General features: G+C 50.3%; 1 protein-coding gene and 1 non-coding gene across 11 annotated transcripts in view; both read left to right on the top strand.

The window, feature by feature from the left end:
• PUM1 (pumilio RNA binding family member 1) overlaps window positions 1–15,908 on the top strand; it is an 81,793-nt gene that overhangs the window by 51,740 nt on the left and 14,145 nt on the right. For 7 of the 10 annotated variants that reach the window (XM_085080976.1, XM_085080980.1, XM_085080978.1 and 4 more), the window contains exons 11-17: window positions 1,142–1,280; window positions 2,666–2,809; window positions 4,648–4,944; window positions 7,953–8,189; window positions 13,517–13,784; window positions 14,652–14,781; window positions 15,640–15,774. In XM_085080976.1, coding sequence (XP_084937102.1) covers window positions 1,142–1,280; window positions 2,666–2,809; window positions 4,648–4,944; window positions 7,953–8,189; window positions 13,517–13,784; window positions 14,652–14,781; window positions 15,640–15,774 — 1,350 coding nt within the window. The remainder of the gene's footprint in view (window positions 1–1,141; window positions 1,281–2,665; window positions 2,810–4,647; window positions 4,945–7,952; window positions 8,190–13,516; window positions 13,785–14,651; window positions 14,782–15,639; window positions 15,775–15,908) is intronic. The other 3 variants (XM_085080984.1, XM_085080981.1, XM_085080977.1) reach the window with 1 other exon arrangement.
• Window positions 3,412–3,504, top strand: LOC146427893 (small nucleolar RNA SNORD103/SNORD85). Its single transcript, XR_014856346.1, has one exon. It is a non-coding gene; the product is annotated as a small nucleolar RNA SNORD103/SNORD85 (small nucleolar RNA).

The raw sequence follows: 15,908 nt of genomic DNA, 5'->3' as shown, positions 1-15,908 counted from the left end.
AGTGTGTTCATGAAAGCAACCAGCATTCCAGTGCTGCAGCCTGCACCACACAGAATTCCTGGCTCCCAGAGATTCCCTGGGCTGGAGGGTTCCTGTCTGGGCTCTGGGTGGGGGACACATCCAAATTGGTGAATCTCAGGATCCTTTCCAGCCTCTCTCTGCACAAATTCTGTTTTTCCTGGTGACACACACACGATGCCACCTTTGCAGCAGGATGTGCTCACTGAATGAGCTGAGCTTGCAGACTTCCTGCCCAGCTCTGAGCGAGGCTGTGGCAAACCAAGCCTGTCCCAGGTCATTGCAGGAAAGGCCACTGTGCTATTGTCACTTCTGAGAGCCACACTCACCCCACAGCAGCTCCTCAGTGCCAAACCCACTGGGGGCTCTTTGGTGCCTATTTCCTGTGATGTTTTTTCTGCTTTCCTGCAGGGCTGGTGGCTTGAAGAAGCCCAGGTCACCTCCTGTCACTGTCCCCAGCTCCTGGGTTGGGCTTCCTGAAGCTTCTGCTCCAGAGGGCTTTTAGTGGGGCTTTGGTGACAGGGAACAGACGTTAGCTGGGGTGGGCAGGTGGCTTGGGAACACTTGTGACAGAGTGTTGGAGGTGATCAGGGAATTGCAAAGGTTGGAAAAGCCCTCTGGAGATCACTGAGTCCAAGCATTGACCAGCACTGGCAGCTCCAGCACTAACCACGTTCCAAACACACCTCTGGGTGTGCTTTGAACACTTCCCAGGATGGGGATCCACAGTTCCAAAGCCTGACCACCGTTTCAGTGAAGGAATTCTCCCTGATGTCCACCCTGCCCCTCCCCTGCCCAGCCTGAGGCTGTTCCCTCTCCTCCTGTCCCTGTTCCCTGGAGCACAGCCTGACCCCCCGGCTGTCCCCTCCTGTCAGCAGCTGTGCAGAGCCACAAGGTCCCCCTGAGCCTCCTTTGCTCCAGGCTGAGCTCCTTTCCAGCTCCCTCAGGAGTTCTCCAGACCCTTCCCAGCTCCATTCCCTGCCCTGGACACTCTCCAGCCCCTCACTGTCCTTTTTAAAAGTCATGAGAAGTCAATTGAGAGTAAAGGGGAGAGAGGCTGTCCCACCTTGCTAGTGCTGCTCCTGCACCCCAGAATAACCCCAGGCTGTTGTGTTCTGCCCAGGTTCTCCGTGGAGGAGCCAGCCAGCGTCCCCTGACTCCCAACCAGAACCAGCAGGGCCAGCAGACAGACCCTCTGGTGGCTGCTGCCGCCGTCAACTCTGCGCTCGCCTTCGGCCAGGGGCTGGCAGCAGGAATGCCAGGTGACCAGCAGCTCCAGGGCAGGGAGAGCCTGGGAAGTGGGATCTGCTGTCCCTGCCTGGGGCTGGCAGGCAGCAGTGCCTGGTTGGGGTGGTTTGGGGGTGAATCCAGGGGTCAGTCTGAGGGTTGGGTGCTGAGGTTGAGCTGGGGGACAGAGGTGACAATGTCATCACTCAGGGGGTGCACTGAACTGCCAGAATTGATGTCTCCTATGGAAAATCACCTCCAGGTTTTTCTGTGGATCATTCAGGCTTATGGGATCTGTGTTCTAAACCTTCAGTCCTGTTCATTCATCTCAGCTCTCCATCCCTGCCAAGTGTTTGGCTTAGCAGGGGCTTCCCCTCCATGATTGCTCTTCCCTTGGCTTAAAATCTGGGGAAGAAAAGGATAAAAGGAGCAGGGTTTAGTTCTCATTTCTAGCTGCTGTAGGAATTCTGACTCTGATCCCTGAGGCTGTTGGGTAAAATGCTGCTGACATTCAGTTATTCAGAATATTATTGTAATGGCAGAGGACAAACCTAAGCTCATTAGAATAATGTGCTGATATGTCCTGCCGGTCAAATGTAAGGAAAAAAAGGATTATTTGGATTTCAGGTCTTCTTGCTGGCAGTGTCACATGGTTGTTAATGGGTTTTTTCATTGTTTAAGAAGAATGTTGCTATATTAAATTACGAAGTGAACTCTGCAGATTTCCAGCAGTCTGCAGCTTTCCTTTAATCTGTGTTATTTGGGTTATATTTGCAAAGCAAATACGCTTATATATACAATTATATGTGATATTATATATGTTTGTACCTATATTTGCAAAGCAAATATTCACAGGCAGCGTTCTCTCAGTGACCTCCCACCTTGGGGAGTCACTGTATTTAATTTTAATGCTTCCATTTAATGTAAAATTCCATAATGAAGTGCCTAAATCACTATATTCTACTGACACTGCTGCAGTGGGTATCAGCAGCATGCAGGAGTGTTTATTTACATACATTAAAGGGTGTTTTATGATCACAACCTTCCAGAATTCCTAACTGGAAGCTCCCTGTGGGTGCAGCCCCAGCTTCCAGCAGGGATGTTGGGTGTGCAGGGTGTTCCCAGCTCTGACAAATCCCAGCACACGTTGTACTTCAAATGGAAAAGAAATGGCACTTCAGTATTTAGTATTTTTGTGTTTTAAACCCTTTCTTCAGCTGAATTTGCACTGAGCTCAGTGTGGTATAAAAGATTCAGCAGGTAAAAAGTCTTCTCTGCCTGGAAGTCTTACCTGCTGTGGATTTTTTGGGGGCTGTTGTGCTTTTTATCCCATTCAGATTTTCTTTGCAAAGCCCTGTACTCCCCCGCAGGTGACTGAGCTGTTTGTCACCTGTTTGTCACCCTGTGTTTGTCCCCGCAGGGTACCCAGTGCTGGCTCCTGCTGCTTACTACGACCAGACCGGGGCGCTGGTGGTCAATGCTGGCGCCAGGAATGGCCTGGGGGCTCCTGTGCGCCTGGTGGCTCCTGCCCCTGTCATCATCAGCTCCTCTGCAGCCCAGGCAGGTGAGTGCTGGCGCCTCCTGGGTGACACTGGTGACATGTGGTCCCTCCCTGCTCAGGCAGGTGAGCCTTGTCCCCTCATGGTCAGCCAGGTGTGCTCTGTCCCCTCATGGTCAGCTAGGTAAGTCCTGTCCCCTCATGGTCAGCTAGGTAAGTCCTGTCCCCTCATGGTCAGCCAGGTGTGCTCTGTCCCCTCATGGCTCTGCTAGGTGAGTCCTGTCCCCTCATGGTCAGCTAGGTGAGTCCTGTCTTCTCATGGTCAGCCAGGTGAGCTCTGTCCCCTCATGGTCAGCCAGGTGAGTCCTGTCTTCTCATGGTCAGCCAGGTGAGCCCTGTCCCCTCATGGTCAGCCAGGTGTGCTCTGTCCCCTCATGGTCAGCTAGGTGAGCTCTGTCCCTCATGGCTCTGCTAGGTGAGTCCTGTCCTCTCATGGTCAGCTAGGTGAGTTTTGTCCCCTCTTGGTCAGCCAGGTGAGCTCTGTCCCCTCATGGTCAGCCAGATGGGTTCTGTCCCCTCATGGTCAGCCAGGTGAGCTCTGTCCCTCCCAGTACCTGCTCTGTCCCCAGTGTCCCCTTTGTCCCCAGTGTCCCCACCCTCCATGCTCCACTGGCAATGATGACAAACTTGCCCTCACTGAGATCCGTGCAGGGATTGTTGTTGAGAAACTTTTCTTTGTGCTCAACTTGTCCTGAGCCTCTGGAGCAGCCATGGAGAGGGGAGGAGAGACAATTGGAATTATTTTACAGAGTTTCACAGCAGGAATTGAAATTTGTCCCCTGCCACCTGCTTTAGAGCCTGTGCAGAATTCCCAGATGGCTCCAGGGAGAGCCCAGAGCTCCTGCCAGGGCCTAAAGGGCTCCAGGAGAGCTGCAGAGGGACTGGGGACAAGGGCTGGAGGGACAGGACACAGGGAATGGCTTCCCAGTGCCAGAGGGCAGGGAGAGATGGGATGTTGGGAAGGAATTGTTCCCTGGGAGGGTGGGGAGGGGCTGGGATGGAATTGCCAGAGAAGCTGTGGCTGCCCCTGGATCCCTGGCAGTGTCCAAGGCCAGGCTGGAGCAGCCTGGGACAGTGGGAGGTGTCCCTGCCATGGCAGGGGTGGCACTGGGTGGCATTTAAGCTCTTTTCCACCCCAAACAATTCCCTGATATGTGCTCCCAGCTATCACCTTGCCTAAAATGGCCTTTGCCATGAGTTGCTTTGTAATTTTTTTGGGTTCCTTGGGAGTTCAAGGCTTTAAAAAGACTTTTCAGCCAGAATGCATTGGTGTGAGCAGCCCCTGCCAGCATTGGGCTCAGATTATGAAATAGGCCTTGTAATTGTTTTCTTGTAGCTCTTGTTTATTTTGCTTTTTCTTTAACTTTGGAACTGGCTGAAAACCAAAATTCCTCAGCTTTGGTGTTCTTGGCACCTCAGGTTCATATTTCACATGCAGAAGGATCATTTCAGTTGTTTCCAAACTTGAGTTTCTTCATTGGCCCTTGAGATCATTTCAGTTATTTCCAAACTTGGGTTCCTTTATTAGCCCTGATGAGTTTGGGGCTGCATTGATTGGAATGTTGGATTTTTGGGGAGAAAGGACCATTCCTGGGTGTTCCATCTGTGCAGCTCCAACAGCACCAGAGCAACAATAACAGCTGGGTAATTTGGGTGCTCTGGGCAAGATTTGGGCATCTCAGATCAAAAATAGAGTTTGGTCCTGAAAGAAAAACCCATAGCCAAAAGCAAAAACCCTGAAAGAAAAATCTGCTAACTTTACTTCAATGACTGCATTGAAAATGGATTTTCTCTGTGATTTTCAGTGTTTTTTTCCAATTTTCCCCCATTTTTGTGTCCCACAGCAGTGGCAGCAGCCGCAGCATCAGCCAACGGAGCAGCAGGAGGGCTGGCAGGAACCACCAACGGCCCTTTCCGCCCGCTGGGCACCCAGCAGCCCCAGCCCCAGCCCCAGCAGCAGCCCACCAACAACCTGGCCTCCAGCTCCTTCTACGGCAACAACTCGCTGAGCAGCAACTCGCAGAGCAGCTCGCTGTTCTCGCAGGGCTCTGCCCAGCCTGCCAACACCTCGCTGGGCTTCGGCAGCAGCAGCTCGCTGGGAGCCACGCTGGGATCGGCGCTGGGGGGATTCGGCACGGCAGGTGAGGGTGGAGAGATTGCTGGGGAGAGGAGGGGAGGAGAGCCTGGAGCTGGGGATCTGCTCTGGGCTGAGCTCTCCTCATCCATCCTGGGCTAAGGATCTGCTCTGGGCTGAGCACTCCTTACACATCCTGGGCTAAGGATCTGCTCTGGGCTGAGCACTCCTGATCCATCCTGGGCTAAAGATCTGCTCTGAGCTGAGCCCTTACCATCCATCCCAGCCTAAAAATCTGCTCTGAGCTGAGCTCTCCTCATCCATCCTGGGCTAAGGATCTGCTCTGAGCTCAGCCTAAGGATCTGCTCTGAGCTGAGCCCTCCTCATCCCTCGGGTCTGAGCTGAGCTCTCCTCATCCTTCTGCTCTGAGCTGAGCACTCCTCATTCATCCTGTGCAAAGGATCTGCTCTGAGCTCAGCTCTCCTTACACATCCCAGCCTAAGGATCTGCTCTGAGCTGAGCTCTCCCTATCCTTCTGCTCTGAGCTGAGCTCTCCCCATCCATCCCTGCCTAAAAATCTGCTCTGAGCTGAGCTCTCCCCATCCATCCTGGCCGAACTAGAAATTTGCCTTGAGGGACTGCTTTGGGTGTTTCAAATCCGCAGCAGTCCTGGCAAAAATGCTTTTAGTAGATGGTGATTAGCAGTGCCAGAGTAATTAACTTGGTTTGTTATGCACATTATCAGTCAGCCCCTCGTTAGGTGTTTTTTCCCTGCATGTGGAGCTCTGGGCTGGCAGGAATTGGCTCTGGAGTGTATCCACCTTGGAATACAGGCTGAGGAGCTCTTTGTGACTTTCACAGGCAGATCTGAGGAGGTTTCCATGCTTTATTCTGGGAATTGTTCCATCACACACCAAAAGAATCCCTCCCTGTGGTTGTGAGAAACCTCCCATCCATGTTTGATGTTGGGCAGCTGCACACCCAAGTTCCTTTCACAGTCAAACCCATCAAAAGATGTCTGTGGGTTTTTTTGCTGGTTTTTTTCCCTTAGGTTTGTTTTTTTGAAGTGGAACAATTGTTTTAATTACTGCTGAGTCTCAGGGCAGTAATTACCTGCTGAACTTTGCTGCTTTCATCACTGTGAGGGGCAAGTTCCAACTTGCTGTCACCTCCCAGAGTAACAGTTGGGAATAAAAAGTTATTCTAAATATTTCTCTTCAGCCCAGCCTGAGAATTTGAACCATCTTGGTTTCAGGTAAACACAGCATTTGCTGCTTTCACCTCAGTTTATTTAACTAATTGAATTCCATGACTGGTTTGCTCAATGCCAAGATGCACAAAGTTGTTTTCCCTCAATCGATGAATAAAACTGCTCCTGCTGCTCCTGGAGCCTGTGTGCAGCCATGAAAAATGATTAGTTCATTGCAGTTAACAATTTCACTATTTATTAAACAAGATTTTAATGCAAAATTGATTTTTTTTCCCCTCAAATTGACAGTGCATTTAAAGAGTTTGTATTTGCCTATCAAGACAGCTCTTAAAATCCATGAGGGTTATGAGTTAAATTGAATTCTGATTTCCAGCTCCATCAAGGGAAAACAGGAGCTGTTTTCTGATCTGATAAAGGTGAGCACGGGGATTTCAGGTAAATGTGCCCCAAGCTGAGCAAATAGAGCCAGCAAAGCTTCTGGTGGGTTTGGTGCAGCTCTGCTGGCCCAGAGCAGACAGCAGGGTGAGTGAACATCTCCTGATACCCCAGGAATATCCTGGGGGAAAGGAGAACTCCAACCTTCCCTGAAGGGCCAGAGCAAAGTGCTCCTCCTGGTCAGTCCTTCAGGGAGAGTTTTATCCTTTAACCTTCCTGCCTGTGGATTTTTGGAGCTGTTTCTCCATGTGCTCTGTCAGAGCAAAACCTCCAAAACTCAGAAGGCAAAGACAGAGTGATGTTGAGGATCGTGGGGAGAGTTGCAGTCAGCATTTCCATCAGGAGAGAGAGAGAGATGGGGGGAAAGTGGAGTCATTTGTGCTTTATTTTGAACCTCCAAATGCTTGGGATTTTCTCAGAAATGTCAGACAGATTGTCTGTACTGCTTGTGCTCCTAACTAAGGATTCCAGATCATTTTTAACCCCAGGATTTCTGTTTGATCATCACCAACGTGGTTTTAATGCCTGTATTTCATCATTCCATCCCACACCAGCCTGATGCAGTGGAGCTGTGGCTCTCCAGGAGTTTTGGGCTCATTGCCTTTTGCTGGTCTTAGAATTCTGAAGCAGACATGGTTCTAAAGGGATGAAAGGGTTTTAATTTGATATTTTAATAGGATCTGAGGTGCACAGCTTTTCAAGGTGGAACACACTGAGATGCACACACAGTGTAACAAGTATACAATTTTTATAGAGCTTGCAAATTAGCATAGAATAAGAAGCTTAGTAAACAAAGTAATGTCCCCTTACTCTAAAGAATTCCTCCTAAATGAGGCTAGAGCCCAGTTTACAAAATATGCTTTAGAGAGAAAGTTTCAACCAGGGCTGACGCCTCAAGTTTTTCATACCATAAGGCTTACTAGCCTCCTGTGGATGTTTGGTTTTTCTGCCTTGCAGAACCCCAAAACTAATCCAGAATATACAAAAATTACAAGCATGTAGGCTAAGCATACAGAGAACACAGAGGATATATGAGAGATTTTACAAATTAGCACAGAATAAGAAGACTAATAAATGAAGTAATATCCCCCCCTACTCTAAAGAATTCCCCCTAAATGAGGCTAGAGCCCAGTTTACAAAATATGTTCCAGAGAGAAAGTTTCAGCCAAGGTTGACTCCTCAAGTTTTGAGATAGCATAAAAGCCTCTTCATAGCACAGTGGATGTTTGGGTTTTCTACCTTGCAGAACTCCAAAACTAATCCAGAATATACAAAAATTACAAGCATGTAGGCTAAGCGTACAGAGAACACAGAGGATATATAAAAGGGTAAACAAAAAATACAAAAGGGTATATGAAAAATGGCATATAAAAAGAAAAGGCAGGAGTTCTCAGGCATCAGAATGATTTCATTTTCCCGTTCTTTCCCAGTGGCCAACTCCACCACGGGCAGCGGCTCACGCCGGGACTCGCTGACGGGCAGCAGCGACCTGTACAAGAGGACCTCGAGCAGCCTGACCCCCATCGGGCACAGCTTCTACAACGGCCTGGGCTTCTCCTCCTCCCCTGGCCCCGTGGGCATGCCTCTGCCCAGCCAAGGGCCAGGCCACTCACAGACACCTCCTCCTTCCTTGTCTTCACACGGCTCCTCCTCCAGCCTCAACCTGGGTAAGAGCAGCTGGAAGGAAAACCCATGTAGCAAGTGGTGCTGCTTGCAGGTCAGATCTCACCTGGGCACTTCTGGTTTGTGGCCTTGAAATCCATGGAAATAATTTTATTTTTTGTGGAGGTTCTCTTTTGCTGGTAATGGAGGGCAGTGGGGAGGGCAGGTGTGGTTTAATTTGGTGATAAAATCAGTTCAGATGGGGAAGAGAAGCTTCAGGGAGAGCCCAGAGCTCCTGCCAGGGCCTAAAGGGCTCCAGGAGAGCTGCAGAGGGACTGGGGACAAGGGCTGGAGGGACAGGACACAGGGAATGGCTTCCCAGTGCCAGAGGACAGGGAGAGATGGGATCTTGGGAAGGAATTGTTGGAGCATCCCTAATTCCCTGCTTTTGCACATGGAATAACTGCAGTGGTGAGGCAGGAGTTGGGTGGGATCACAGAATAGGTGGAAAAAGATCTTTAAAGTGTGGTTTGTCTCCTGCAGGAGTTGGGAGCAGGAGGTTTGTGTCTTCCCTCTTTTGTGTCTTTCCTCTTTGTTTCCTCAGCTGAAAATTAGGGATAATATCCCCAGGTGTTGGAAAAACAGGTTTTTCTCACACAGATCTCACTAACAGCAGCAATGGTTTGTTGGATAAAGTAGATAAGGAGGGCTGATCCTTCAATTTAAATGGTTTTGAAGGGGATGTTTTAAAATACCCATTAAACTGGGAATAATGAGCTTGGAATACAATTCCTCCTTTTCACCAATATTCTCTGGAGCAGTGCTCAGCTTTGAGCTGAGGATTTGGTGAGTTTACCTTGGAAAATTTCCCATCAGTTTGGCCTTATCAAAAGCACAGGAGAAATCATTTTGGGAAGATCCGTGACTTTGTGCAGCTGAATCTTCTCAAAGAGCTTCTGCCTGGCCCACAATAAAGTAAATCTTCAAAAGAAATAAAGCAAATATTAAATAATAAAGCAGCCCTCATCTGAACCTCCTGAAGTGTTCATTTCCTCATAAACAAATCAAACAGATTATTTGTTGCACCTGCAGCAGGTAATTTAATATTTCCTCAAAAAAAAAAAAACCCTTGGTTTTGGTTGTGTCATGAATCTGTTGGGTTAAACAAAGCTTTTGGTTCTCCCAGCAGTTCCTCCCCCCTCAGCAGATGCTGTATTTATCATGTTTATTACATGCATGTGTGATAGATTTCCATGCTGGCTCCAGGTTAGTTGAAATAGTCGTAAATACGATTTTTTGGAGATCAGGTTTAGATTTCCCAGCCTGCCTTGTTCAGAGCTGTAATAGAACTGGAAGGGTTTTAACTTTATTTATGCAGCTGTGGAGTCCTTGGCTGACAGTTAAATGGCCACAATAAATTAGTGCTGAGGAGGAAGCAGATTCCAAAGCTGGCAGTGGGGAAAACTTGGTTGTCCCTGCAGCAAACAAAAGAATCTTAAAAACTGGATCAGAGCAAGGTGGATCTGTTTGGGAACAAACTCTGGAAAGAAATGGGAGTTAGCACTCCCATAAATGGGTTGTGCTTCAGAGGGTCAGGGTGAGGCTTCCCATCTTCCCAAAATATTTTCCTCCATGGCTGATTCCGTGCTGGGTGATGCTGCAAATCAAATCTCACCTGGGACAGCTCTGATCTGTGGGGCTTTGACCTTGAAATCCATGAAAATTATTTTATTTTTGTGGAGTTTGTCTTTCAGCTGTACTAGAGGGCAGTGGGAGCTCTGCTTTCCTTTGGGTATAAAATCAGTTTTAATGCTTCTGATGAGGAAGAGAAGATCCAGGGAGAGCCCAGAGCTCCTGCCAGGGCCTAAAGGGGCTCCAGGAGAGCTGCAGAGGGACTGGGGACAAGGGCTGGAGGGACAGGACACAGGGAATGGCTTCCCAGTGCCAGAGGGCAGGGAGAGATGGGATCTTGGGAAGGAATTGTTCCCTGGGAGGGTGGGGAGGGGCTGGGATGGACTTGCCAGAGAAGCTGTGGCTGCCCCTGGATCCCTGGCAGTGTCCAAGGCCAGGCTGGAGCAGCCTGGGACAGTGGGAGGTGTCCCTGCCATGGCAGGGGTGGCACTGGGTGGGATTTAAGGTCCTTCCCACCCAACCCATTCCCTGATCCCGTGGCAGACCTTGGTTTTCCTTACAAGAAGTTCCAGGGTGACTCCTTTCCCCTTGGGAGTGATGCCAGGAGCAGTTTGTGATAAAGTTTGTGATATTTGTGTTCCTAAACACCTGAAAATGAGGTCCAGATGGGAACAACCCCAGGTTTGCACAGAGGGAAATTAATTCCTGGGGTTTGGAATGATGTCCTGCCCTGGGCTCTGAGGTGGGGACAACCTGAGGGAGTCACTGTCAGGAGCTCTGATTCCAGGGCTGCACAGTGACATAAATGGCTTTAAATCCAAGTTGCACTCTGTGTTTGCTGCAGGCTGAGCTGTGGGTTTGCCTCTCTCACCTCTCCCAGGGTGTGAGGCAATCACTGCTTGGCTGCTGGGCTGTGCAGAGATCACCTCTGGCTCCCTGAGGGTGCTGAGAAACGAGGTGCATTTATCAGGAGGGGTTTTTGTGGTGCTGTGAAGTGACCTTGTGCAGTGTCTGGGCAGTGCTGAGTACCTGAAATAACCACACACTGCTCTGCTGGAAAAAACTCCTGGAGGACAAAGGCTGAGCTAAAAATGAGCCTGCTGCTCCAAGGTGTAAGGAATGAGTAACTGTGCCTGGCTGGGAGTAAACACACACCTCTGGGTGCTAACAGGAGCTCTCTGCTTCCCCAGAGATCAAAATTAGAGATTTATAAATTACTGCATGAATATTTTTTAAATTATCAAATTTAGTTTTGGCTAGATTACACTTTGTGGTGTGACAGGAAAAAGGGGAATGGAAATTTGTCCCCTGCAGGATCTCTGTGTTCCCAGGGTGATGTTGCAGTCAGCATTTCCATCAGGAAAGAGAGATGGGGGGGAAAGTGGAATCATTAGTGGTTTATTTAGAATCTCCAAATTATTGGGGTTTTCTCAGAAAACCTCAGACAGATTTTCTGTACTCCTTGTGCTCCTAGCTAAGAGATAAAGCACAGGAGAGAACAGCCTGAGTTCCAATCCCTCCCCTTTTCCAGCAGGAACTATTTTCCATTTTAGTCCTGATTCCTTTTGAAACAAAAAGTGAAAATTGTGGGAATTCCAGATGTGTGGGAAGCATCAGTGCCCCATGGCTCAGCTTCTCCCTCCCTCCTGGGTTTCCTTTCCTCCTCCTGTGACCATCCTGGTGCTTCCAGCAGGAGGGAATAGCAGAAATATCACCTGGTGGCTTTTTGGAGTTCCTGCTCAGGGAATCAAGTGGATGCAGGAGGTGATGAACACCCTCAACTCTACTTTTCCTTGGAAAAAAGGGGAAAAAAGATTCCTCCACTATCTTGAGAAAGGAGAATTTTGGCAAGAGAACACTTGCCCAGCTCAGATGTGTAGAACCATAGAACATCCTGAGCTGGAAGTGAGCCACAGAGGCCATAATTAATAATTAATGAGGCTGTTCTCAGCTACAGAATTCTCCTGCAGGTGTCCATGGCTGAGCAGTGCAGCACCCTCAGCTCTGTTTTTGTGGAATATTTGAATTCCAGGAGCTGATTCTCTACAGATGAGGTTTCCTTGGAGGTTTCTCCACCTTTATTTCCATGGGATTCCCCCTTAGTCTCACAGGTTCCTGTGTGATCAGATTTGTTCCCTGGGAGGACTTTGTTCCACCAGGAAAATCTGTGCAATCCTCTGCTGAGCTCTGTGGCCAGCAGAGGGATCCCCAGCCCTGCAGCAAAGGCAGAAATCCAATCCTCTGCCACACTGCTGAGCCAAATCCTGGAAAACTGCAGGCAGGGAAGCAGCGTTTGGAGGTTGGAGTTTGTTCCTGTGGGATCAACCGTCAGCTGTCCCCATATTTTGGGTCACACAGCTTCTCTCCTCATGGGGATGTAGATATGAAAGCACAGGCTTTTGAAAACTTTAACTGATTGGTGTTTACTTGTGTTTAATAGTGATTTGGAGTTTTATAGCCGTATTTTTTATATTTTTATATCTGTCCCCCACCCCCCAGAAAGCTTCTTTTAACTGAGTCCTTGCCAGGGCAGCAGGAGAGGTGGGAAAAAGTCTGAGGGTGGAGGCATGGGCAGTGGGAAGAGCAAAAAAGCCAAAATTTGGGAGTGTTGGGATTGGCCCTGGTGTGGTTCAGACAGTTTGGACACAGAGGGAGGAACAGAAGTTGTGTCAGTCTGTCAGAGAGTCACAGTCCCAAATCTGATGTCATTGAAGAGTCAGAATGACAGAATATCCTGAGTTGGTCCATCAGAGTCCTCTGCTGGAGTCTGTAGCTATTCCCCCCCTAATCCAGCAGTGCCATGGATATTTGGACATGTTCCTGTCTGAAATCCTTGGAGAGCAGCTCACTCAGCTTAGTCAGGAATCACAAAATAGGATCAGTGAGGTTGGAAAAGACCTTCAGGGTCAGTGAGTCCAACCTGTGACTGATGCCCACCAGAGCACTGGGTCATTCCACATGGTCATTCCTTGAACACCTCCAGGCATGGGGACTCCACACCTCCCTGGGCACTCCCAATGCCTGAACATAAAACATAAAGGAACACCAGGAACATTCAGGTTGGAGAAGACCTTTAGGGTCACCAAGTCCAACCTGTGACTGATCCCCACCAGAGCACCGAGTGCCACATGGTCATTCCTTGAACATCTCCAGACATGGGGACTGCAGATCTCCTTGGGAAGTTCTAATGAACATCATAAAATAGGAACATTGAGGTTGGAAAAGACCTTCAAGGTCACCAAGTCCAACCTATGACGGATGCCCACCAGAGCACTGGGTCATTCCACATGGTCATTCCTTGAATACCTCCAGGCATGGGCACTCCACACCTCCCTGGGCACTCCCAATGCCTGCCCACCCTTTCAGTGAGCAAACCCCACCTAGAAACCCTTCCTATCCAAATGCCAAACCCCCTCATGGTGGGACAGAGCTCAGGGATCCAACCCTGCTGGGGACAGAGCTCAGGGATCCAACCCCATGGGGACAGAGCTGAGGGATCCAACCCCACTGGGGACAGAGCTAAGGGATCCAATGTCACTGGGGGCAGAGCTCAGGGATCCAACCCCACTGGGGACAGAGCTCAGGGATCCAATGTCACTGGGGACAGAGCTCAGGGATCCAACCCTGCTGGGGACAGAGCTCAGGGATCCAGTGTCACTGAGGACAGAGCTCAGGGATCCAACCCCACTGGGGACAGAGCTGAGGGATCCACCCCCCTGGTTCCACCCCGTCCCCACGATGTCCCTGCTGTCCCTGGCAGGAGGGCTGACGAACGGCAGCGGCCGCTACATCTCGGCGGCGCCGGGAGCAGAGGCCAAGTACCGCAGCGCCAGCAGTGCCTCCAGCCTGTTCAGCCCCAGCAGCACGCTGTTCCCCTCGTCCCGCCTGCGCTACGGCATGTCCGACGTGATGCCCTCGGGCCGCAGCCGCCTGCTCGAGGATTTCCGCAACAACCGCTACCCCAACCTGCAGCTGCGCGAGATCGCCGGCCACATCATGGAGTTCTCCCAGGATCAGCACGGGTCCAGGTGGGACTGGGGAGCTGGGAATGGCTGCTCCTCTGGGGAGTGTCGGGTGTGTTTTGTGTTTGGGTTTATTTCGGGTTGGTTCGGTCTGTTGGAGAATCGCAGTCCTGGTTTGATGTCGTTGAATGGAGTCAGAATCACAGAATGTCCTGGTTTGGAAGGGATCAGCAAAGTGCTCTGCTGGAGTCTGTAGCTCTTCCCACCCTAATCCAGCAGTGCTGTGGATATTTGGACATGTCCCCATCTAAATGCCTTGCAGGGCAGCTCACTCAGCTTAGTCGGGAATCACCAAATAATATCAGTGAGGCTGGAAAAGACCTTTGGGTTGAGTTTCATGGTTTTATTCAGCATTGGCTCCCAGAGCCAAGGCAGAGCAAGGACTAAGTGAGAAAAGCCAAATAGTGTCACACTCTGACCCTTCCAAGGTGGAGGACAAGTGCTGGTAGCAGAAGTTCCTCCTCAAAAAGGAGCTTCTCTGCTTTGTGGTTTGCTCACTCATCCCCCTGGCACAGCTTAACTCATTTTGAAAGCCAGCTGGGGATGAGATTTGCTGCGTTATTCCATTGAGATCTGCTTTGCTTGGAGTGAGGGTTCCAGCATGTGGCCAGGGACCTCCTGGCTGTCACCACCCTGAGCTTTCAGATGGCTGAATAAAACAACTGTTTCCAAGAGCTTTGCGAGTTGTGAATCACTAAAATGTCCTAAATTCGGATATTTAACTTGTAAGAGGATGCTCAGATTAATGGAAGTGCTTCATCTTCATGGCATAATAGGATTTTTCATGGTTTTTCTGGAACACACGGCTGAGGCTTTGGGAAGGCTTTGAGAGAGCAGATGTGCCCATGGCATCACACCAGGCCTGTTTTCCAGGTTTATTCAGCTGAAACTGGAGCGTGCCACCCCGGCAGAGCGTCAGCTGGTGTTCAACGAGATCCTGCAGGCAGCCTACCAGCTCATGGTGGATGTCTTCGGCAACTACGTCATCCAGAAGTTCTTCGAGGTAAATCTGCACCTCTCTGCAGGTGTTCTGGGGTGCCTGCTGGCCTGAGGGGTTGGATGAGCCTAGAAAATCTGCTCTGAGGCTAAAACCATGTCAGCACTGACAGCATCTCCACCCCACAGGCTGTTGCATCTCTGCTGCTGGGGTGGCTGAGGGAGGGACTCAGATCAGTCTGAAAAGTGACATTTTGAGGTGCAAACCAGCAAATACCCAGGGGATGGAGCATTCCAGGGGAAGGTGTCCCTGCCTGTGGCAGGGGGTTGGAACAAGCTGAGCCTTAAGGTCCCTTGGAACCCAAATCAGTGTGGGACCCTGTGAGGTGCAGATCCAGCAGAACTTGTCCAGAGTGCTGTGCTGAGCTCTCAGTGCTTGTGGATTTAGGAACAAGACAGGAACTTCTCCAGTAGCAGCAGCTGCTGGATGAATGGTGTGTCCAACCCCCATCCCTGGGGTGGTCCTTCTCCACCAGCTGCTCCTGCTGCTTCTGCCCAGGAGCTGAGAATCAAAATCAGGAACCTCCTGAGCTGGAAGGAACCCCCAAGGATCACCAGTCCAGCTCCTGGCCCTGCCCAGACACCCCAACAATTTCCCCCGTGCTCGAGACGCTGTCCCACTGCTCCTGGAGCTCTGGCACCTTGGGGCCACACCCTGCCCAGGCTCAGTGTGCTGGCAGGTGTCACCCTGATGTCACCTTGGTGGCTCCAGCCCCTCTGCAGTGTTTCAGACACACAACACACTTGGCCTGTGCAGTTCACCCTCTTGACGCAGAGCTGATCCTTTCATCCTCCCAGGGAGGGAGGGCAGTGCCAGTGGCCAGGGGAAGCTTTGTCCTTGCAGTGACAGTGTCTCCTGTGGCAGTTTGGCAGCCTGGAGCAGAAGCTGGCGCTGGCAGAGCGCATCCGTGGCCACGTGCTGTCGCTGGCCCTGCAGATGTACGGCTGCAGGGTGATCCAGAAGGCCCTGGAGTTCATCCCCCCAGACCAGCAGGTAATTGTAAGTTTCAATTTTAACTTTCTTCTTGATGTTTGATGTTCCTGAGCTGTCCCCTCCTGTCCCCTCCCGTGCCTGGTGTTCCTTTGGTTTGGTTCCTGGCATGTTTGTGGTGTTTCTTGTGTGTGACAGTCTGT

The sequence above is a fragment of the Lichenostomus cassidix genome, chromosome 23 (genome assembly GCF_008360975.1).
Source record: "Lichenostomus cassidix isolate B80296 chromosome 23, HeHo_3.0, whole genome shotgun sequence".
Taxonomy (NCBI): Eukaryota; Metazoa; Chordata; class Aves; order Passeriformes; family Meliphagidae; genus Lichenostomus; species Lichenostomus cassidix.
This window is presented reverse-complemented; position numbering and strand designations above follow the sequence as displayed.